The sequence below is a fragment of the Telopea speciosissima genome, chromosome 7 (assembly GCF_018873765.1).
Source record: "Telopea speciosissima isolate NSW1024214 ecotype Mountain lineage chromosome 7, Tspe_v1, whole genome shotgun sequence".
Lineage (NCBI taxonomy): Eukaryota > Viridiplantae > Streptophyta > Magnoliopsida > Proteales > Proteaceae > Telopea > Telopea speciosissima.
The window spans coordinates 16691940-16714863 of NC_057922.1; the positions used below are offsets into that span (position 1 = coordinate 16691940).

A 22924-nucleotide genomic window follows, 5' to 3' on the forward strand; every position below is an offset into this window, starting at 1 on the left:
AGTTACTTCATGGTGCAGTACTGCATCGTGCGATGGCTGCAGAGGCCATGTGCATCATGTGGGGCCCGCTGTGCCACATGGCCTCTACTGCACCGCACGATGCAGTACTGCACCGTGCAGTTATAGGAGAGGATAACGATTCACGTTAGCACTCCCATGAATCTATCTCTCTCCTCCCCATGTGAAAAGATACCTTTGCCCCCTTGTTTTAAGGAGGAGAGAGATAGACACATGGGAGGGTTGGCGTAGGCCACACTCCCGTACAGAAGACTACTTTCCCTTCTTTTTATATAGCCCTCCTTTGACCCTGAAGGCAGGGGAAGTGCTAGCTGCAACTGTAAACTCCAGAGTAATGGTCGAAAATTTATTATGTTTCTCCAAATAATGGAATACTTTAAGGTTTGAAGGTACAACACAAGATTAAGCTTGACTTACATGGATCTATTTCTTATCACTTACCTTATAACTTTTTAATAATACAATATTTATTACTAATTTATGAAATACATTGAACCACTGTTAGCAAAAACGCGTTTAAAACTCCGTTTTAAACACGTTCCCGTTTTTTACTGTTTTAAACACGTTTTGCCGTATGCTTCCCAAACATACGGTAAAAAAGGGCAAACGACAAGCATTCCCGTTTTAAACGCGTTTAAAACACGTTCACGTTTTTTTGGCATTTTTTAAGACTTGGACTTAACTGACCATATCTCTCTCTCCCGAACTCTAATAGGCTTGATTCTTTCACCGACGTAAAGATGACTCGAAGGGCTACATTTTTCATGATATCACCTTCAACTCAAAGTCAATGCATGGATACCGAAAATAGAAGCATGTATTTCAAAGAAAAATTCCTCAATTTATATGAGAATAGTGGTGCTTTTTTTGTTCCCTTTTTTTGAAATATAAACGTTTAAAATCTATACCGTCCGTTTTTCATTTTTTACCGTTTTCTTTTTTTTTGATAGTTTTATTTGACCGTCCGTTTGTAATTTTTTAGTGTTTAAAACCCGTACCGTAAAACTCCGTTTTATTATAGTTCCCGCTTTTGCTAATTATGCATTGAACCCAAAAAATCCAAAAGTCATTTCTTTTTTGAAATTGTTTTTTTGTCATGGTGAAGAGAGAATCTTTTAATCCAAGAGATTACTAATTTATGAAATACAGTGACTTACATGGATCTAGTTCTTATCACTTACCTTATAACTTTTTTGAAATTATTTTTTTGCCATGGTGAAGAGAGAATCTTTTAATCCAAGAGATCTGATCCTCCAATTGGACTGAGAGATATTATATAATATATATTCGATCCTTCCTATATAATAGGGCAAAAGTTAACGATGGCATTCACTATTCTATGAGTTTCAATCATAGCATCAAATCATCTTGGGTAAAGAGATTCTTTCTTCACTTAGAGTGGTATAAACCTTTTTCCAAAATTTTTTTGTGATCAATATTTATGTACGAATGTGTATCTTGAACTATCAATACTTTCAGCTGTTCGATAGAAATACCCGATTCTTGTGCTTCAATCTAATGGCTGAAGTGCTAACAGTTCAATATACTTGAACATGAATGAGATCCTTCACTTTTGGTGCTTCTAGAGAAAGGTTTTATGCACAACAGTGTACGTACTTGCTCATGATTTTCAACCGTTGGATAGGGGTGGAGGGCAGAAATGTAATGACACACCCCTTCTCCCTTCCTTTTTTGTTTTTAATACTTTCCATTGATATATATATATATATAGATGCAATAGTTGTGGAATACTCGTTCCTTGAGGATAGCCTGTTCCACGTGCTCCAATCTGATTCAGAACTGGCGGTCATCTAGATGTACGTCAAAGTACGTGTTTGGCACTAAAAACTATTGCTCATTTTCTTCACTAAGAAAATAATAATAAATATATATATATATATATTATATTCCATTCTTTATAGGGAGAGCTTTCTTTGTGGGGAGCGTAGGAGTCATAGGCCCACATGTGTGCAACAGTCAATGAGATCACGCGTTGGCATCTCGAGGGCAGAATTTCTATCTTTCATGGAGTTGGTCGGGATGGTCATTTCACCCCATTGTGCCGCCTTCCCACACGGAGAAACATTTTCCCCACTTATTTGGAGGGAATTTTTTTTTTTTGGGTAGAAATATGAAGGAATCTGACCTTAATTAATTAATTGATATTATAATTAATTAGTTAATTGATATTATTATTCATACGCATTAATATATTGCCAAGACTTCTTCCAACTCCATCCCTTTCTTCGTGGTCGCTTGAGGTGTTGGATTACTGTCTACAGATTAGCTGATAGCTCTGTTAATATTACTTATAGGACTAACCCTGATGCTCCCTTTGGTACCTTGTTTTTTTGTTGCGGTTCCCCACTTGCCGTGCTGTGTAGACTCTTGTATTTAATTGATTTCTTTAATATATATTATCCTTTCCATAAAAAAAAAAGAACAAAAAAGGGTAGTCAATGGATCTGCCCAAAGCTTGGAATCTGTGAAGTGTGAAGACTCAATATCTTAAGTTTTAATCAAAGGCATGGTTTAAAAAATGGAATAGGTTATAGGTATAGTGAGTCCCTAATTTCTCCTTTCCTTGCTTGCTCATGTATGCAACTATGCATAGATCCAAGGTAATTAAGTTAATTTGATATTTAATTAAAAAAATATTTAATTAAATGATGTTGTCTCTGATGTCATGTATGTAGCATGGGAACGGTTAACCATCACATTCATGACCCATTAATGTGATGTTATTTGATACTCATTAACTCCTTTTATTAGTGTTTAATATTTCACCCCAAAAAAAAAGTGTTTAATGTAATAATTTATTGTCCACTCATTCACTCTCTTTGCTTATGAAATCCCTTTCAAAAAAAAAAAAAGAAAAAAAAAAAGGAAATAAAAAGGAAAGAATAAATTTTGGGACAAAAAAAAAAAAAATCCTCAATCTTATTCACCATCGCACAGAAAAGTTTGAATTCGGTCCCTTTAGTGGGGTTTTATAAGCATCTATGCTGATGTCAATCTGGTTGTGACATGTCATCTTGGTTGAGCTCATGTGGACTCTTCAAAGCCATCTCTTATAGTTTTTTTTTCTTTTTAATACAAAAAATTATTTCATGAGGGAGGTATCGATCTATACGTTGTCCCGTATGTATATTGACAACTTCTCCATCAAACCAATGGATGCACAAGAAAGGCAGTGATTACGTGCATCACAATTCATATAAAGGGGATTATGAAAGATAGAGACTATCAGAGTATCAGGAAAGAGAGAGCACGTAAAGAACATGTAGTGCCAACAGTGTTTACATCACTGTCTCTATTATATACCTTCTACGTACACTAAATTTGATTGACCATTAATTGGTGTTAATTGTTATTTAAAATAGTTGTTTTTATCGTTTAAGAATGCAAAAGTTACTGAAAGAATACATAACAAACGCTGCCTAAATGTAAACAATGAAGCCAGGAGAGTTGAACCTAGTTAATTGGAGAGAGTGAACAACTAGGTTCAACTCTATAGAGTACATAAGTCATTCTATCAGTTGCAATCTGTCCATCTAAACCACTACTTTTTTCTTATCTCTACTCCCTTGGCTTTTGCAAGCCCTATAAAATTCCCCCTGCGAATCTTGAGCACATCTTGAAACATCAAAATCCATATATATATACAAAAACATTTTTATCAAAAGGTACTATTCAATAAAAGGTTAGAATCGTAAATAATCCACATTGCTATAACTTGAATGATGATTGGGGTAGGTTGATGACAAAAACCATATTGATTCTGGAAGATCCAAATATAAAAACAAATAAAGGTATTTGTTCCTGTCATCATACTTAGTGAAGCATAGTGTTTCACTATTTGCCGGTTGCCACATTATTGTACATGAATTATTCCATGTGATAGAGGATCAGATGAGTAGAAAAAATAGCTAAATTACAAACGATGTCATTTTGTATTTTATATTCATCTCCATTTGATGCATTTTGATAGTTTTACTAAAATTTTGAGTCAAAGTTTGAGTAACTTGTCTTTACTTACTTTGAACAAAAAATTGTCAATCAAAATTTACATACTATTATGGACTAACTATATGTGTACTGTCAAATTGTAAATAGTAAAGTATTATACTTCACATGGACTATGTATTATGTATTGTCAAATGATAAATAATGAAACGTTATATTTCACTAGCATAATAGTGACGCCTAATCAACAAATAATAGTAAAAACGGACTAAAAAAATAAAAGATTCGTATATAATCATACATGATGCATGATCGTACTTTCAATTGTTGGATGAGAATGAGAAGTCATGTACTAGTGTACACGTTCATGCCCATCAAATGGTTGAAAGCATAACCATGTAAGAAACCTCTCCCTGAAAAAAATCTGTTTCTCACCCTTAGATAAAGTTGAAAATGATTGAAATGATTCTAACAATGGGAAGAATTAAAGAAGAGGAGTAGGTTATAACACGCAACCCTAATATTGGTCCAGTCTCTCTCATAAGTCACAAGAAAGGGCATTGGTTTCACCAATTTTGGTGACAAAGAAGCTGTAAAACCCTTTATTTTAACTGTCAACGGTCAAGATTGGCTAATCTGTGGCTTTCTTTGTCATCATTACCCTCCACATTTTGTTAAAAGGTGTGCCCACCGGTATTGCGTGAGACCTATAACAGTGTATCCTTCCCTCACCTCGTATTGCCTTTCACGACAGATCGAATTTCCAGTCATGCAAAAAACGTCAATCTCGCAATTTCGGGCGCGAGCACTGGAACGGCATGTCGGTTAGGTAATCCGACGTGGCAGAGAATATAGGACACATCAGCGAATCATTCTACGTGGCTGGCGTATAGGCCTCGTGCTACCGACACCAAGTCACCAAGAGGGGCCGCGTACTATCCTAACGTGCGCCTGCTTGTCTACTCAGTTTATAAACAAACACATTCCTCCGCCTTGGCTACCTGAACAGAATACTCTGTAAACCTTCTCAAAACGAAAGATCCAAAAAATAGAAGTTTTCTGTAAGTTTTGTTTTCAATTCTTCTTCGAGTCTTCACTGAAACTTTCAGTAGATTATTGACTATATCTGATTCGAATTTCTTGAGAACTGTGACATTGAAAGATCCAAAGTTTCCCTCTTTCTTTTTTCCCCCCTGTTTTTCTCGTGTGAATTTAATATATATTTTTCTTAAATCGATATAGTGTTGTATGAATTCATGAAATCTGATTCAGTGTTATGGTATTTAGTTTAGTCACTCAGGTTTTGTTCTGCAATTAGGTTCTGATTCTTAGCTTTCGAGTTCTGTCTAGTGTGACCTGCTAAGCTTCTTTAGGATTTGGTTTGGGATTTTTAGGATTGGAGTTCATTTCAATTCTTGTCGAATTTATGTAAACCTTGATCCATTTACTGTTCTAGGTTGTTACCTTAACATAGATTCTGCATTTCCATGGGCCCATCTGTTTGCTGCATTTGATCACCTCTGGAGTTTGTATAATCTGATTTTCTAGGGTTTTCGATGGTAGATTTTAGCTTGAAGTGCCTAATATTGAAGACCCATTTCATGTTTTTATTGTGACCGATCGCTTCCTGCTCACTTGATATCTGATGAGACGTCGCCTGTCGGAGTGCAGTACTCCTGACCTAATGCTGAAGGCTACCGGAAAGAATCAACCATCTCGTTTCTGTTTGCTACTGTCCTTGTCTGTGTTGTTATGGTCAGTATTCTTTTACTTCCATTTTGTGTTCATTGGAGGCGGTACCGTCGATGAATTCATAAAACTAGAACCTAATCCATCCCAAACCCAGCCATCCAAGGCACGTCGTCCGCCTCCGGAGAGTTATCCGTTTATACGGGCTTTGAAAACAGTAGAGAACAAGAGCGATCCTTGTGGGGGAAGGTACATCTATGTCCATGACCTCGCTCCACAGTTCAATGAGGATATGCTCAAAGAGTGCAAGACTCTTAGCCTCTGGACCAATATGTGCAAGTTCACCACCAATGCTGGGCTTGGCCCGCCATTGGAGAATGTGGAAGGGGTTTTCTCTAATACTGGTTGGCATGCCACCAACCAGTTTGCCGTGGATGTGATCTTCAGCAACAGAATGAAGCAGTATGAGTGTTTGACGCAAAATTCTTCGATTGCTGCTGCCATTTTTGTTCCATTCTATGCTGGGTTGGATATATCCCGCTACCTTTGGGGTTACAATATCTCTGTTCGGGATGCATCATCTCTAGCTTTGGTGGATTGGCTTGTCAAGAGACCTGAGTGGAAGGTTATGGGTGGTAAGGATCATTTCCTGGTTGCTGGCCGAATAACATGGGATTTCAGAAGACTAAGTGATCAAGATTCTGACTGGGGTAGCAAGCTTTTGTTTCTCCCAGCTGCGAAGAACATGTCGATGCTTGTGGTTGAATCTAGTCCATGGAATGCCAATGATTTTGCTATACCTTATCCTACCTACTTCCATCCAGCAAAGGATGCTGATGTCTTTGTATGGCAGGATCGGATGAGGAAATTGGAGAGACCATGGCTTTTCTCATTTGCTGGAGCTCCACGTCCTGGCAATCCCAAATCAATTAGAGGGCAGATCATAGACCAGTGCAGGAATTCCAAGGTGTGTAAGTTACTGGAATGTGATTTTGGAGAGAGTAAGTGTCATTCTCCCAGTAGTATAATGCAGATGTTCCAGAGTTCTCTGTTTTGCCTTCAACCTCAAGGTGATTCATACACACGAAGATCAGCATTTGACTCGATGTTGGCTGGTTGTATACCTGTCTTCTTCCATCCTGGCTCAGCTTACGCGCAATACACTTGGCATCTGCCAAGGAATTATTCGAAGTACTCTGTGTTCATTTCAGAGGATGATATTCATAAGAGGAAGGTTAGCATAGAGGAAAGGCTTCTGCAAATTTCTCCAGAGCAGGTGAAGATCATGAGGGAGGAGGTTATAAGCCTCATACCAAGATTGATATATGCAGATCCAAGGTCAAGACTGGAGACTCTTAAAGATGCATTTGATGTAGCGGTGCAGTCTGTTATTGACAAAGTTACCAAGTTGAGAGAGGACATCATTAAAGGTCGTGAAGATCCTAATTTTATTGAGGAGACCGCTTGGAAGTATGCGCTGTTAGAGGAAGGACAATATGAGGTAGGGCCTCATGTATGGGATCCTTTCTTCTCAAAACCGAAGGATAATGGGGATTCAGATGGCTCATCTGTAGAAGCTTCTAAAAATTCTTGGAAGAATGAGCTAACGGCTAAATCATGACTGGAGGAGAAGAAATCTCATCATATAAATTCCTGTCAAGCCTGATTCCTGTGGCTGAGCTTGAAACAATCTTAGCTCCACGGGTGAAGGTCGGTCGGCAAGTATGATCCCTAACGAGAACCTTTTCATTAAATTCCTGAGAACTGGCCATCAATCTTCTCATACCTGTGTTCAACTTTGTTTACATGCAAACTTGGGGGCAAATGTTCTCCACATTCAATCTAATTTTGTATCCAGAAAGTCAGATTGATTCCGTTTGGTGTAGCGTTTTTTCACACAATAGATTGTGTAATCATTACTCGAGCTTTTTGATCCTGTCAAATTATACAAGAATTAGGAATAAGAGACTAATATGCAAATATCATTCATCATTTTCTGTTAACTCCATACTGGTTCAATGCTTTTCCATTACAGGAAGCTATCAAAACTTGCATGCTCTTTGAGTTTTACGATTGGTCTATTCTTATGAAATTGATATTATTTCAAAAAACAGGGAAGGGTAATTTGTAATCTGTTTTAGGTGAGATAAGTAATCTTCTGTAATATACAGTAGGCCCGAATATAATGTAGACTATGACCTTCTGAACTCATTCTGAAAGCATCAAGGACTGGGTGTATATGTTTCCCAAAACAGATTATACTGTCAAAATTGTATTTGTGTACATTTCAGTGGTGCTATAAGCAACACTGCTGGAAGTTTGCACTGTCTGGATCTTGTTCTGCAGGTGAGGTAGTGTCATGGCTGGGTAGAACCCATTTGGCTGTCCTCATGTAGGAGCATGAATTTGTGCATATCTGGTGTATAGCATGAATCTTCCTGATGAAATTGATATATCTCCATCAGCCACCAGCAGACCAGCTCCACTTTGTATTTTGCAACTTCTTGTGCGGGTTTTTTGTTTCACTTCAATGAATAGGTTAGAAGAACGCTGGTTTTGCGTTTACCAGCATGAGCCCCCGAGGCTGAGACTGTTTGCGAAGCAGAGAAAAGGGGAGGGAGTGGGTTTGAATGTTTTCTCCTTAAATACTGACTAGAAGTGCTAAACACTTAATTTCTCTCAGTTTAAAACAGGTCTCAAATCTCAACTGGAATCCGGACAACTTGTTTTGCATACAATAGGGTTTGAGGTTTGTAGCCTGTAGCATAATTGCATGGTACCTTTGCTTTTTACCAATGATGACATGGTTTTTTTCTTTTCTTCTTGTTGATAAGCAATTGTGGCATGGATTCTATAATGCTGGAAGGCTTGCTGGAAGGCTTCCTGGAGGTTTGCCCTTTCTCTTTTCATTCTTCCCCAAGTAGAGCACAACCAAAACAGAAACCAACTATATAAGCAGGTCGTTTTCTAGTAAGATTGATATGTTTCTCAAGTTCCACATCCAACTGTTTCAACTAAACTCAACTCAGCCTTATCCCAACTAATTAAATGGGGTCAGCTACATGGATCCTTACCTTCCAATCAGCTCTATTCAAAGTCGTACTTGTAACAAGACCTAAGCTATGCATGTCTTTCCTTACCACTTCTCTCAGAGTCATTTTAGTTCTACCCTTGGTTCTTTTAATTCCTTCAATCTGAATCAAATCACTCGTCCGTATTAGCATCCATTGTATATGGTCATGCACTTTAAACAACTTTTTCGTAACTTACCATGTTTCAAAGTTACTCCTAAATTAGCTCAAATTTATTTATTCCTTACTCTTTCCTTCCTAGTTTTACCACACATCCATCTCAACATTCACATCTTAGCTACAACTTTTTTGGGGGGTAAGGACATCTCAGCTACATTGAGTTATCCATATAATGTTTCTTAATTGCTCAATCTTCACCATACATCATAGCCCATCGTATAATTGTCCTATAAAATTTTTCTTTAAGTTTTAAAGGTATACGTTATCACACAACACTCCGGATGTACCTCTCCACTTCATCCATCCTATATTAATTCTCTGTGTAACATCATCTTCTATTTCTCCTTTATTTATGATTGAGCCAAGATACCTGAAATAATCACTTTGTAGAATCTCCCTCTCATCAATTTTCATCACTTCATTATCTGTTGTATTGTAACTAAGGTAGTAAAGTTACTCACCATATACTCCCTTTTCGTTTTACTTGTCTTGAAAATTTTTGATTCCAAGGTAGATCTCCATAATTTCAACTTGACATTAATCTATGTTTTTGTCTCATCCACCAAAATAATATCATCTGCAAAAAAAAAAAAAAAACATACACCAAGGGAAAATGATATTGAATGTCTCTGGTTAATTCAGCTATGATAGCGTAAACAAATAAGAGCTTAAAGCTGATCCTTGATGTAACCCAATTGTAATTAAAAATTCTCTACCTTGTCTTCCTCATAGTTCTTACACTAGACACCACATCATCATACATATCTTTAACTATGTCCACATATTTACTTGAAACACTTCTCTTCATGTTCATAGATGCTTAATTAAGGTTTCCTAAAAGTTTTGGGTTAAAATTGACTCATGTAACTTCATGGATCTTCGCTTCCATGGCCCGCTCTTCACTTTGGAACAACTGTTCTAGTTCTTTAAATATCAGAATTCGTCTTGATAGAGTGTTCTCCAATCCTTCTTGGCCAACAAGAATTTTATGATGCAACTGTCTTTGTGAAACCAGCAGTGGGTTTTGACCATAGGCCAATTCTGGTGGATATTGAAGGAGGTAGATCATCTGGTCCCGTATCCTATTGGTTTTGAATCCATGTGGTTGCAACATCACGATTGTAAGAATGCTGCCTAAAAGGAATGGTCAATTTTTCCTCTTGGATCAGCAATTCATAAGATCCAAAGTAAGATCCAAAACTAAAAAATCATCTTCAAGAAGTGGAACTGTGAAGTGTTTGGCAACATCCAATCATCCTCTCGTATTATATATATTTGGGAAGTAGTTCACTGTTCGGGAGTGTCGCCTACACCAGCACTCCCATGTGTCTATATCTCTCCTCCTCAAAACAAGGGGGCAGAGGTGTTTTTCCAAATGGGGAAGAGAGGGATAGACTCATGGAAGTGCTGGCATAGGCCACACTATTAAACAAAGAACTTTTGCCCTATATATTTATATTTGTGTTCTTGTAAATATGAAAAAAAATGGTTCTTTGAGCATAAGTTGTTTATTGCACCATGACACATTTATTATTTATTAATTAATTTTTTTTTCTCTCTCTTAAAACAATAAATAAAATAAGAGAGAGGGAATGCCACCCAGACAAAGTCGGGCACGAAATGACCAACGCACCCCTACCTTTCCATGGGGGCAAGCAGGTCATTTGCACTTGGCTGTGTCTGGGCGTAGGCACATGCCCAGATGCACGACCAGGTGGCGTTTCTTTTCCCATAAAATAATATAATGTGATTTGGTGTAGGACACGACTTAGGATCAGAGAACTTTTTCCCATTAAAAAGGGAGAATGTTCTATGTGCCAGGGGCACAGGCTGCGCCAAGACACATGGGGGTAGGTGCAATGACCACCCTGCCCCCCTGAGTGGCAGCCCATGTGTCTGGGCGCAGCCTGCACTGCAGCACAAAGAACATGAGCCCATAAAAAAAATTATATCAACAGACTTGTGACTATTGACTTTGACTCTAATATGGTGCGATAAAAGTTGTTGCAGGGAGATACATATATATACCTATTGATTTTTTTAGTAATGATAGGCTGTAATGGTGGCAGGTACCGCGGCCCTATGATATTACAATTGCTGCAACTTGTAGCCAAGACTTGTAGAATTAAAAAGTCAACTTTTATTTTTTAAAACAAAAAAATTGAGAAAAAAAGTATTGAAATTCACATTGGAAACAGTATATTTATACGTGGGCATCACTAACATCATATAATTATTACCATCTTATTTGTATATTACCAAAAACTAGATAGAAAATCTGCTGCTTGGTTCATTTCTCCAGGTGTATATTTGAAGGAGATCTCATCAAAAGAGGAAGCATTGAAGCATTGGTTTGGATGGAATTTCATTTCTCCAGGATGCAAGTCCACTTTTAGACCTAATGCTAATACTATTTATATTTATATTTATATTAATGGCAGTATATTATAATTAATTAATGGGTATTACTGTTTATCTAGAGAAATCTAATCTTAATTAATGAACTAATATTAATGGGTATTATTTTTTTTTAATTAAAAATTATTGGGTATATTCCTTGCACACAATGGAGACAAAATGGCGAAGTCAATGAATCTGCCCAAAGCTTGGTATTTGTCAAGAGCCAAGACTCAATACCTTAAAACTGTTGGGTAAAGTGTCTGCAACTCTGCATCTTCCAATGGTTTCAACCTAAGGTCTCCATAGCCATGACAACATACATGCAAGCACGAAGTCTTTTTTTTTTTTGGGGTTTCTCTTTCTTGGGATTGGGCAAAAGTATCAAAATTCACATGTGGGGCATCATAGTCTAATTAAAATTCCAAGTCTCCTAATTACAATCTTACATGTCTACTGCCAAAATTTTGTTTGCCATTTCTCCAGGAACATATCAAAAGGAGATCCCATCAAAATGGGAAGCAAGTACAAGTCACCTAATGCTCTTCCCATTTATATTTTATGTGAAAGAGTACTCTCTTGGAGAATATGGTCCCTGTGCATGTACAAAGTCAATAGGAATGCGCGGTTGCATCAACAGAGTGATCATTACTCATTAGCACCTTTCATGGTTTCAGGGTGGAGGAGCAGTCATTTCTCCCCATGTGTCTGGGCGTAGAGGGTACATTCTCCCACAAAACATTTCTACATATTTTATTTGGGGTAGGGTATGCTAGTACTGTGTGTCCATCTTTCACTTTTTCACATGAAATGTCCTTGCTACCTATATGTCTATCTGTCTTTTTCACATGAAATGACCTCGCTACCCTCCTATGGCTGATAATGTTTTGTGACAACTCAATGATTCATTGATACGTTCTCTTATGCCGCTTGCTCAGAGAACCCTTTCCCATTTTATTTTTATGCTTCTTGCAGACATAACCTAATTCAAGTTAGACTCTTAATATTGTAAATTACTCCTCTCTATAACCCTCCTTGACACCTCTTACATAGAGTAATGATTGAACATTCCTTTTGTTTCTCCAGATAATGGAATAAATACATGTTAGCAGTCCGTACAGACACAGATTGAAAGTTCCAAAGTTTCCCTTTTTCTTTAGTCAAATTCATAGAAGTTTGATTTATGGTTTAGGTATTCAGGTTTTGTTCTGTGATTGGATTCTGATTCTTAGCTTTGGAGTTACTTCTAGTTTGATAAGCTTTACCCATTTCGTGTTTTTGTTATGATTGATCACTCCTTACCCACTTGATATCAGATGAGTTGGCTTGCAATCCTTCCTGACCAAATAATATGCTTAAGGCTACAGGAAAGAATCAACAGTTTCGTCTCTGTTGGCTTCTCTCTTTGTCTCTGTTGTTCTGGTTATTACTCCTTTACTTGTTTTTTATCATCATCATTGGAGGAGCTTCCATCTATGATGAATTCATAATAGTAAAGCCTAATCCATTCCAAACCCAGTCATCCAAGGCACATAATCCACCACCACCGCCGGAGTCTTTGAGAACAGCAGAGAACAAGAGCGATCCTTGTGAGGGAAGGTACATTTATGTCCATGACCTCCCTCCACAGTTCAATGAGGAAATGCTTAAAGACTGCAAGAGTCTAAGTCTCTGGACCAATATGTGCAAGTTCACCACCAATGCTGGGCTTGGCCCTCCATTGGAAGAAGATATTGAAGGGGTTTTCTCCAATTCTAAAATGTACGCCACCAACCAGTTTGCTCTGGATGTGATCTTCAACAACAGAATGAAACAGTACAAGTGTTTGACTCGAAATTCTTCGATTGCTGCTGCCATCTTTGTCCCATTCTATGCTGGATTGGATATTTCTCGACACCTTTGGGGTTACAATGCCTCTGTTCGAGATGTATTATCACTAGCTTTGGTGGATTGGCTTGTCAAGACACCTGAGTGGAAGGTCATGGGTGGTAAGGATCATTTCCTGGTTGCTGGTCGAATAACTTGGGATTTCAGAAGATTAACTGATCAAGACTCTAAATGGGGTAGCAAGCTCTTCACTCTCCCAGCTGCGAAGAACATGTCGATGCTTGTAATCGAATCGAGCGCGTGGAATGGCAATGATTTTGCAATTCCATATCCAACCTACTTCCATCCAGCAAAGGATTCTGATGTCTTTGTATGGCAAGATCGAATGAGGAAATTGGAAAGACCATGGCTTTTCTCATTTGCAGGAGCTCCACGCCCTGGCTATCCAAAATTAGCAAGAGATCATATCATTGAACAATGCAAGAATTCCAATGTCTGCAAGTTAATTGAATGTAATTCTGGGCAGAACAGTAAGTGTCATTCTCCCAGCAGTATAATTCAAATGTTTCAGAGTTCTGTATTTTGCCTTCAACCTCAAGGTGATTCATTTACAAGAAGATCATCTTTTGATTCAATGATGGCTGGTTGTATACCTGTGTTCTTCCATCCTGGTTCAGCTTACACCCAATACACTTGGCATCTACCAAGGAATTATTCAAAATACTCTGTTTTCATTCCAGCAGATGATGTTTGGAAAAAGAATGTTAGCATAGAGGAAAGGCTTCTGCAAATTTCTCCTGAACAGGTGAAGATCATGAGGGAAGAGGTTATAAGTTTGATACCAAGATTGATATATGCAGATCCAAGGTCAAGATTGGAAACTCTTAAAGATGCATTTGATGTAGCTGTGGAGGGTGTCATTGACAAAGTTACCAAGTTGAGAAAGGATATCATTGAAGGTCATGAAGATAGAAATTTTAATGAGGAGATTGCTTGGAAGTATGCTCTGTTAGAGGAAGGACAACATGAGGTAGGGCCTCATGAATGGGATTCTTTCTTCTGAAAACCAAATTAAGAATGATGGGGATTCAGATGGTTCATCTGCAGAAGCTCCTAAAAATTCTTGGAAGAATGACCAAAGTGATAAATCATGACCAGGAGAAAAAAAATATTGTATTCTATTTGTAAAATTAAATTCCAAATTGTATTTTATAACTATTCACTTATTAGTCTCCGCTTGTTTCGGCGTAAAATTTTACATGGAAAATTTTTCACGGTAAATTTTACTTCGTAAATGTAAAGTTTTATACGTTAAGTTTTTCAATGTTTGTTTCCATAAAAAAACAAGCATTAGAAAACTTTTATACGTGTAAGAAATTGTAAGCCAAATTTTTTGAAGTGAAAATTTTCAAGTAAAATTTTATGCTGAAACAAACAGAGCCTTAGTTGTTTTGGTTTGTTGTCTTCAAAGCTTGAATCTTTACCAATCTTTGTTTATTGTAATAAAGCAAAAGATAGGAAAAACCTCTTCACTTATGATTGAATGAATGAAAAGTCTAGTACAAGGTTTCTTACAAGAATAGCGTAAGAAGGAATCTGGGCTTACATGATCAGAATAGAATAAAGTGTCAATCTCCCCCCACCCTTCCACACACACACACACGAGTTTTGATTGTTGTGGTCTCCATATATAATTTGTTGATACGCCAAATTGATGTAAAAACCAACATTTTTAAATGGAAATTTATAGAAAACAATCAAAGGTTGTGTCACACTTGAATTTAAATACAAGGTGTATAAACTTGTGAAATTTTTGCATGGGCTAAAACAAGTATCTCAACAATGATATGAGAAGCTTTTTATCTTATTAAGATCGAATGGATTTTTTTTTTTTTTTTATAAATGATGCTGATAAGTGTGTGTATAGTACGTTCAATAATGACAAAGGTGTATTCTTGTACCAAGCCAGATTATACATTAGGTGTATATATAGTAAGTTCAATAATGACAAATGTGTATATGTTAATTATGGAAACAAGTCTTGACATAGTGAAGCAAACTAAAGTCTCCTAATGTCGAATTTTGATACAAATGACATTCTTGGCATTAATATAATCAAAAAATAGAATGAGATTATAATTTCTCAGGCTCACTGTTGAAAATCTACTTAAAAAGTATAGTTACTATGACTGTCCTATTATTAAAACACTTTTTGATATTGGCATCCATCTACAAAGGAACATGGGTGAACTTGTCTCTCAAAAGAACTCCTAAATAATTGATTTAGTTTCATACTTGATGAATTGCACCAGGTCGGATATAACACTAGTTATTGATCAAATAACCCAATACACATAATTCTAGTACATAACATTGGCATACTTTGGTAAGGTTGCTAAGATATCTAAAGGGCACATGAATTATGCTTTGCATTATAGTGGAAACCAAGTTGTACTAGAAAGATATTGGGACGCAAATTGGATTCAGATTTTAACGAATCATTGGCTACTATTGGGTATGTATTCAGATTAGGAGCGGAGCATTTTCACGGAAATCAATAAACAAATCTATGGTACAAGATCTATCATGTAAGTAGAACTTGAGACTAAAAAACTGATGCCTAAGTCTAATGACTAAGAAACTTAATGGCGCATATTCCATTGTGGCCAAATTCTGTACCTTCTATACCATTACATTGTTATAATTAAGGGACCAGGATCCTCTGCAGTACCTGCGGGGCAGCAATGCATATCCGACAGCACAGCAAAGGCCACATGGCACACATGGCCTTTGCTGTGCTGCAGGATGTGCACCGCCTCCCCGCCGGGTACTGCAGAGGATTTTAATTCATAATTAAGTGGCAATTGCAAAAGCAAATGGCAAAATATACCATGGAAAAATGAGGCACATAAGCCCCCTCTTGTAAGGAGTTGGGCTCACAAGGTGGATTCCATCTAAATGGTTGTGAGCCGTTCTCGTACGTTCACATGTGTGAACGTGAACCTGACTCTCTTGTAAGACCGGAGCCTATATCATGTGTAGACATGCAAAGCAAATAAAAACACGAAATTGTGCAGTTTTGGAAATTGGTAAAGCCCGTTTAGCAATGTTTGTCTAGAGATTGCTATAAACCATGGCCCTTGTCCAGGAATCGTTATCCCCTCTAATTCGCTGCCCTGTCCAATTCCTCCAATTCCTCACATGGGGGTGGAAATGACCATCCTACCCCTACCCAAGGTGGGGTCCACTCCCCTTATTAGAAGATTTGGAGGAATTGGAGGTGCCGCGAATTGGAGGTGATAATTATTCCCTGACCGGAGCCTATATACTGTGTAGACATGCAACAAGGGATCTCTCTCCCGCACAAGTTTCATAATCCAGGTATCAGACTCGGGATCAGTCAAGGTCGTTATCGATTCGGATCAGACAAAATCATCTTAGATCGGCCAAAAATACCAAAATTTAGGCTTTATTGGATCGGTTATTGTATTGGTCAAAAAAATATTAAAAAAATATAGAAAACAACTCTAAAAAAACGGTAATCACTATTATGACAGTAACAAAATATTATCTAATACCTATTTTTGTGTTGAGTTTATCTTCTCCACCTCCTCAACCAGACTCACGACCGCCATTATCGCCATTACGTGAAAAAACTACAGGTTTAATTCCTTATCAAAAACATTAAAATCCCTCCTTTTCCTTCTCGTGGATTTGAGGCTCTAAATTAGGGCATGAAAGGCTCAATTTGAAAATGTGGGTTTTAAAACCCTAACCACCTTAAGTAGATTAATGTTTACATGGAATGAAATATTCCCTTAATGGATTCTTCAGTCAAAATGGGTAAGATTCCCCCTTTTTTCTCCCGCATTTGAGGCTTCCAAATCTGTGAATCACGACTTGAAAGGCTCAGAATAAAGAAAGAAGGAAAAAATATGGGTTTTAAAACCCTTCTATAAATCATGCATATTAGATCGGATTGCCCAATTCGAACGGATTATCCGATCCAACTATCTATTCATAAACCTGAACAGGATCGGTCTAATCTTAGTCCGATCTGATCTGAGATTACAAATCATGCTCCCGCAACAGTTTCCTCATAACTAATATCTGAAGTAACATCCTAAGTAGGGGAATTAATCAGTCGATTTCTGTCTGGCCTTAATCAGTCCTGCACATTTGAGGCACAACCACACAAGATAGAAATAGACCGTTTATATAATCGGTCCTCAAAAAATCGGTTTATTAATCAGTCGATTACGTTGTTTTATTTATATTTGACTAATCGCTCCTTAATCCGTTAGGTTTTGGGCAAGCCAATTAATCAATCCTAATCGATCAACCTATCAAGTTTTTTGAGGTTTAATATATTTTTTTTATTAATCACCCAAAAAAAATACCATCAGGTTCATCAGCTTGGACTGAGACCAATCAATTAATCGAAAAATTATATTTCCTAAAATGGAAACTGGGCCATTTGATAAACAGCTGGTTCAGTTTCAGCATTATTTGGCCAGTCTTGGCCGGGCCTGATGGTGTGGGCTAGGGGTGTCAACTGGTCGGGTTCGGTCGGGCCTAAATTGGCTTTACCAATTTCCCCCTGTATCGTGACCTCACGTTTAACTGATTGGGCTTACATTAGGCAGGCTTGGTACTGTTTATAATCTGTCAGTCTGTTTTCGAGCATTCGGGCTAAACGGGCCTTAGATGGGCTAGTGAACAGTTTAATTCCATACGGGCCATGACAGAAACTATTTTTTAATTATTTTTAGGATTGGAAGGATCAACCAATGTTGAATTCGTTGGCCCATTATACTGACTGTCATTGGTTTATTGAGCCATGGAGAGAGTTAGGGCTTTTACTAGATTTTGATTTTTGAGCGCCGAGGGAAAATTGAATCATGGAGGGTCACAATAGGTATTTCATATGGGTCTCAAGGGTCAGCCTTAGGAGTTAGGGCTAAAGGGGTTGGACTTAAGCGAGTTCGTAATCAGTTGGGCTGGTCAGGCGACCGACGGGTAGGGGTGTAAATGGATAGTCAAAATTCATTTTCGTATCTGTGTCCGTATCCGTTTTGCATTATTCGAATCCATCCGAAAGCTAAACGGATGCGAATACAGATAGGCTATAGCTATCCGAAAAGCTATATTTACATGTAAACAGATAAAATATCCGATCTGTATCCATGTCTGTATCCGTGTTCGTATCCGTTTAGCACTATCAGAATCCTTCCAAAAGCTAATCGGATGCGGATGTGGATCAAGCACTATCCGAGTCGAATCCGATCCGTTTACATCCCTATTGACGGGTAATGGCTCGGGCTTGAGCCCGACACGTTTATTAAACAAGCTGGGTCAGTTCGAGCTTTAATCAGTCGGACTTGATCGGGTCGGCCGGTGCAGGCCTGAAATTGGCACCCCTATACTGTGGACACTGAAAATGACACCCCTAATCCTAAGGGTATAAATGTATAATGCGTGGCTCGTCACCAATTTCAGTGGGCTGGGGTCCATCTCCTAACTGGGTCATACAACCGTTTGATTGCATTGCAGTACGATACCATCAAACGGTAAGAAATAAAGCCATGCAGCGGCAGCTTAGACTGCCAAGCACGAGCTGAACGTGGAAAGGAAGCTATTAGAGGGCAGGAGCCTTGACATGAGACAAGCATTTAAGAGCAGGGTTTTATGAATCGGTGTCGGGTCAGTCTGGATCGGATAGGTATATCCGTCTTTCTATTTTTTTAAAATGGATTTTTTTTTTTACATTTTAAACCTTCATCCGTACCGATCCATCAATATGGGATCAGAAAGGATCAAGATCGGGGACTGCCAATGCCGATCCGAATCAAGCGATTCCACCTATAACCATGTTTAAGCATAGTTTGAGATATCGGTATCGGATTGCCCGATACAGGCAATATGTATCAGTACTGCTAGTCACCAATCCTAATACCATGCCGATACCGTATCAATGAAACGGTTCGACCAAGGGGTAAAATAGCAAAAAAAAATCCATTTTTTAAGGAAAACTATAGGCAAATTTGTCTGATACGATCAATCCGTGCCTATACTGTATCGGTATTGTATTGATTTTGAAAATGACCGATACCCGATCTCTCATGACTGCTAAAAACAAATAAAAATTAAGGTACTCAACAAAGATTCAGGGAATACCTTATACATGGAAAGGCAATAAATCGACCCAAGGCATCTCGTGAAGGCAGGAACACACTATTTCAGTCTTCAGCTCCTCTAAGAACAAGCTCTCCGCAACAAAGGATACCCGTGATGCAGAGCCCATGAACATCACGAGTTTCCTCTTCTTCTACACAGAACTGCTTCCATGAACCCACATTTTCAAATTCTCAGCCACTCAACTTAAATACCCAACAAAGCTCATTCACAAAGATATGAAACATAAGCCAAATGACCAAAATTCTCCCTTTTCCCGTGTCTCTCTCAATGGAAACCAAACTAGTCTTCTCCATCACCTTTTTCTTGTCCTTGTTTTCTATTCATTCTGAGAACCTTCAAACATACATAGTCCAACTACACCCACATGGAATGACCAACTCTGCCTTCAACACTAAACTTGAGTGGCATCTCTCATTCCTCAACCGAACCATTGCCTCCGAAGATAGCCCGTCTTCTCGCCTTCTGTACTCTTACCATTCTGCTATAGAAGGTTTTGCAGCTCGTCTCTCACAAATTGAGCTGGAGACCTTGCGAAACATGCAGAATATAATTGCAGTTAGGCCCGACCGTCGCCTCCAAATACACACCACTTACTCTTACAAGTTCTTGAGATTAAGCCCCACTAGGAAGGGTGCTTGGTTGAGCTCCAACTTCGGCCATGGAACAATAATTGGGGTACTTGACACTGGAGTGTGGCCTGAAAGCCCAAGCTTCAGTGATGACCACATGCCTCCAGTGCCCAAGAATTGGAGAGGGATCTGCCAGGAAGGACAGAACTTCAATTCTTCCAATTGTAACCGTAAGCTCATTGGAGCACGGGTTTATAGTAAAGGACACCGTGCGTCTTCAGACATTTCTAGATTCCCAGATGTGGAATATGTATCCCCCCGTGATGCTTATGGTCATGGGACTCATACTTCATCAACTGCTGCAGGAGCTTCCGTACCCAATGCGAGTGTACTGGGAAATGGCGCTGGTGTGGCTAGGGGCATGGCTCCTGGTGCCCATATTGCCATGTACAAGGTTTGTTGGTTCAATGGCTGTTACAGCTCTGACATTCTCGCTGCAATGGATGATGCAATTAGAGATGGGGTTGATATCCTCTCCCTCTCTCTGGGTGGGTTCCCTGTACCACTTTTTGATGACAGCATCGCAATAGGTAGTTACAGAGCAATGGAGAGAGGTGTAATGGTTATCTGCGCAGCAGGTAATAATGGTCCAATCCCAAATTCAGTTGCCAATGAAGCTCCTTGGATTACTACTGTTGGTGCGAGCACACTTGACCGGAGATTCCCAGCTGAAGTACACATGGGGAATGGCCAAATCCTCTACGGTGAATCAATGTACCCTGGAAACCACTTGCCAAATGCTGGGAAAGAACTTGAGCTGGTGTACATTACTGGTGAGGAAAAGGGAAGTGAATTCTGCATTAAAGGCTCTCTACCAAGAGCTAGAGTCCTTGGGAAAATGGTGGTCTGTAACCGTGGTGCCAATAGCAGGGCTGAAAAAGGCCAAATTGTAAAGGAATCAGGTGGTGCTGCAATGATACTGGCAAATACTGCAATCAACCAGGAGGAGGATTCTGTTGATGCTCATGTCTTGCCTGCAACAATGATCGGCTATGCAGAGTCTGTCAGCTTAAAGAGTTACATAAATTCCACAAGGAGACCCACAGCTCGGATTCAATTTGGAGGAACAGCCATTGGGAGGTCTAGAGCACCGGCAGTAGCATTCTTTTCATCAAGAGGACCCAGTTTATTCAACCCTTCAATCCTCAAGCCGGACATTATAGCTCCTGGGGTGAACATCATCGCAGCCTGGCCTCAAAATTTAGGTCCCACTGGCCTTCCAGAAGATTCTAGAAGAGTAAATTTCAATGTCATGTCGGGGACTTCAATGGCTTGTCCCCATGTCAGTGGAATTGCTGCTCTAATTCGTTCTCGCCACCCCGTATGGAGCCCAGCTGCAGTTAAATCTGCAATTATGACAACAGCTGATGTCACTGACCATTATGGTAAGCCAATCATGGATGGTTCAAAACCTGCTGAGATCTTTGCAATTGGAGCTGGACATGTAAACCCTGAAAGAGCAACCGACCCCGGGTTGGTTTATGATATCAGGCCTAGTGAGTATATTATTCATCTCTGCACTCTTGGATATTCAGGGTCAGAGGTTTACACCATAACTCACAGGAACGTGAGTTGTCATGAAGTCATGGCCAAGAACAGGGGTTTCAGCCTCAACTACCCCTCTATTTCTGTGATTTTCAAGCCAGGAAGGATGGGTAAGAAGATTAAAAGGAGACTAACAAATGTCGGCTTACCTAATTCCACATACTCAGTGGAGGTAGTGGCACCTGAAGGAGTTGCAGTAAAAGTTAGACCAAAACATCTAACATTTAATCACATATATCAAAGTTTGACATACAGCATCTGGTTTGTATCCCAGAAAGCAATAACAACTCAGAAGATGACCTTTGCTAAAGGACATTTGACATGGATGCACAGTCAGAGTAGTCATTACAGGGTAAGGAGTGTGATTTCAGTGACTTGGGCTGATATGAAGCAGTAGAACTAGAAGTTCCAGAATTGGTTTCCTAAGGAATATCATCTCAGAGGTTTATCTGTGGTGAATTGTCAGTTCTATTGGATGGTAAAGGTAGAAAATAGACAAGTGAAATTTCTTTATCTTTAAAAAAGAGCAGAATGATTATTATTTAGGATTTCAGAAAATGTATTCTGGTTCACTTTGACTAAGTATACCAATTTAAGCTTCAAGCAAACTTTCCTTCATCTGCTATAATAGGCCTGCATATGAATTAGCATGTCATAGGTCTGTTAAACCATCCTTCGCTGAACCACCAATATTTTTGTGTCTCCATTTAATAGATTGGTATATCAAAAAAAAGGAGCCACTCCCACCAACACCCCCTCCCCCCTCAAAGGAAAAAAAAAAAAAAAAACAAAAAAGAACTGAAAAAATAACATAAAATGCCAAGGTTAGCCAGTAAAGTAGTAAACATGATTTTCAGCATCAGCACTATACTATGATTGGGGTCTTTAACCCAGATTATTGTAGAAATATTTCTGAAATAAAAATATTTTGGAAAACCAAATTGTGAAAATGTTTTCTCACTTCAATTTAAAACATTTACTCTATTTCTCACCCTCCCCCCCCCCCCCAAAAAAAAAAAAAAAGAAGTTGAACAAACAGAAGTGCCAGTGCAAATGAAACAAGGAAAACCAATGCACCTGCTTTGAATATCAGCAATCAACCAAGGTTAAAGTCTTCTTCTCCAGTTCAGATGGTATTTATTTAGTAAAAACGAATATTCTGAAACAGTCAATATACATGACCTCAAAGAGACACCTTCTTCTCATGAAACTCCAAATTAGACAAGCCCACAGCTTATATTATATCTTAGAATGCAAAATAACTGTTAGACAAAATTTGGTCATAAAGACATTCAGCTTGCAGAAATCCAACAACCTAGGATAGTTTGTTGGTCCATCACAACTTCAACAAGCCATATCGGTTGCCTATTTCATGTTCTTCTCCTGAAATTCAGCTTCGTGGTT

At 38.6% G+C, this 22924-nt stretch overlaps 3 protein-coding genes across 5 annotated transcripts; all 3 read left to right on the top strand.

The window, feature by feature from the left end:
* Positions 1-5234: 5234 nt before the first annotated feature.
* LOC122669650 (xyloglucan galactosyltransferase MUR3-like) lies at positions 5235-14259 on the top strand. Of its 3 annotated transcripts, none has more exons than XM_043866465.1 (2): positions 5235-7226; positions 14179-14259. In XM_043866465.1, exons 1-2 carry the CDS (start codon positions 5630-5632, stop codon positions 14190-14192), a joined length of 1611 nt encoding a protein of 536 aa, XP_043722400.1. In that variant the 5' UTR covers positions 5235-5629; the 3' UTR covers positions 14193-14259. The 3 variants fall into 3 exon arrangements, with proteins under 3 accessions (XP_043722400.1, XP_043722402.1, XP_043722399.1); XM_043866467.1 differs by having other exon boundaries at positions 5235-7223; positions 14176-14257; XM_043866464.1 differs by lacking the exon at positions 14179-14259 and having other exon boundaries at positions 5235-7558.
* LOC122669651 (xyloglucan galactosyltransferase MUR3-like) lies at positions 12926-14231 on the top strand. The gene has a single exon (XM_043866468.1). The coding sequence runs from the start codon at positions 12964-12966 to the stop codon at positions 14209-14211; it is 1248 nt and encodes a 415-aa protein (XP_043722403.1). The 5' UTR covers positions 12926-12963; the 3' UTR covers positions 14212-14231.
* A 5186-nt stretch (positions 14260-19445) lies between the features above and the next one.
* Positions 19446-22138, top strand: LOC122666984 (subtilisin-like protease SBT1.2). Its single transcript, XM_043863124.1, has one exon. The coding sequence runs from the start codon at positions 19578-19580 to the stop codon at positions 21915-21917; it is 2340 nt and encodes a 779-aa protein (XP_043719059.1). The 5' UTR covers positions 19446-19577; the 3' UTR covers positions 21918-22138.
* Positions 22139-22924: the final 786 nt, after the last annotated feature.

Coding starts and splice junctions, on each gene's coding strand:
- LOC122669650 (XM_043866464.1), top strand. CDS start 5,630: ATGAGACGTCGCCTGTCGGAGTGCAGTACTCCTGACCTAATGCTGAAG.
- LOC122669651 (XM_043866468.1), top strand. CDS start 12,964: ATGCTTAAAGACTGCAAGAGTCTAAGTCTCTGGACCAATATGTGCAAG.
- LOC122666984 (XM_043863124.1), top strand. CDS start 19,578: ATGACCAAAATTCTCCCTTTTCCCGTGTCTCTCTCAATGGAAACCAAA.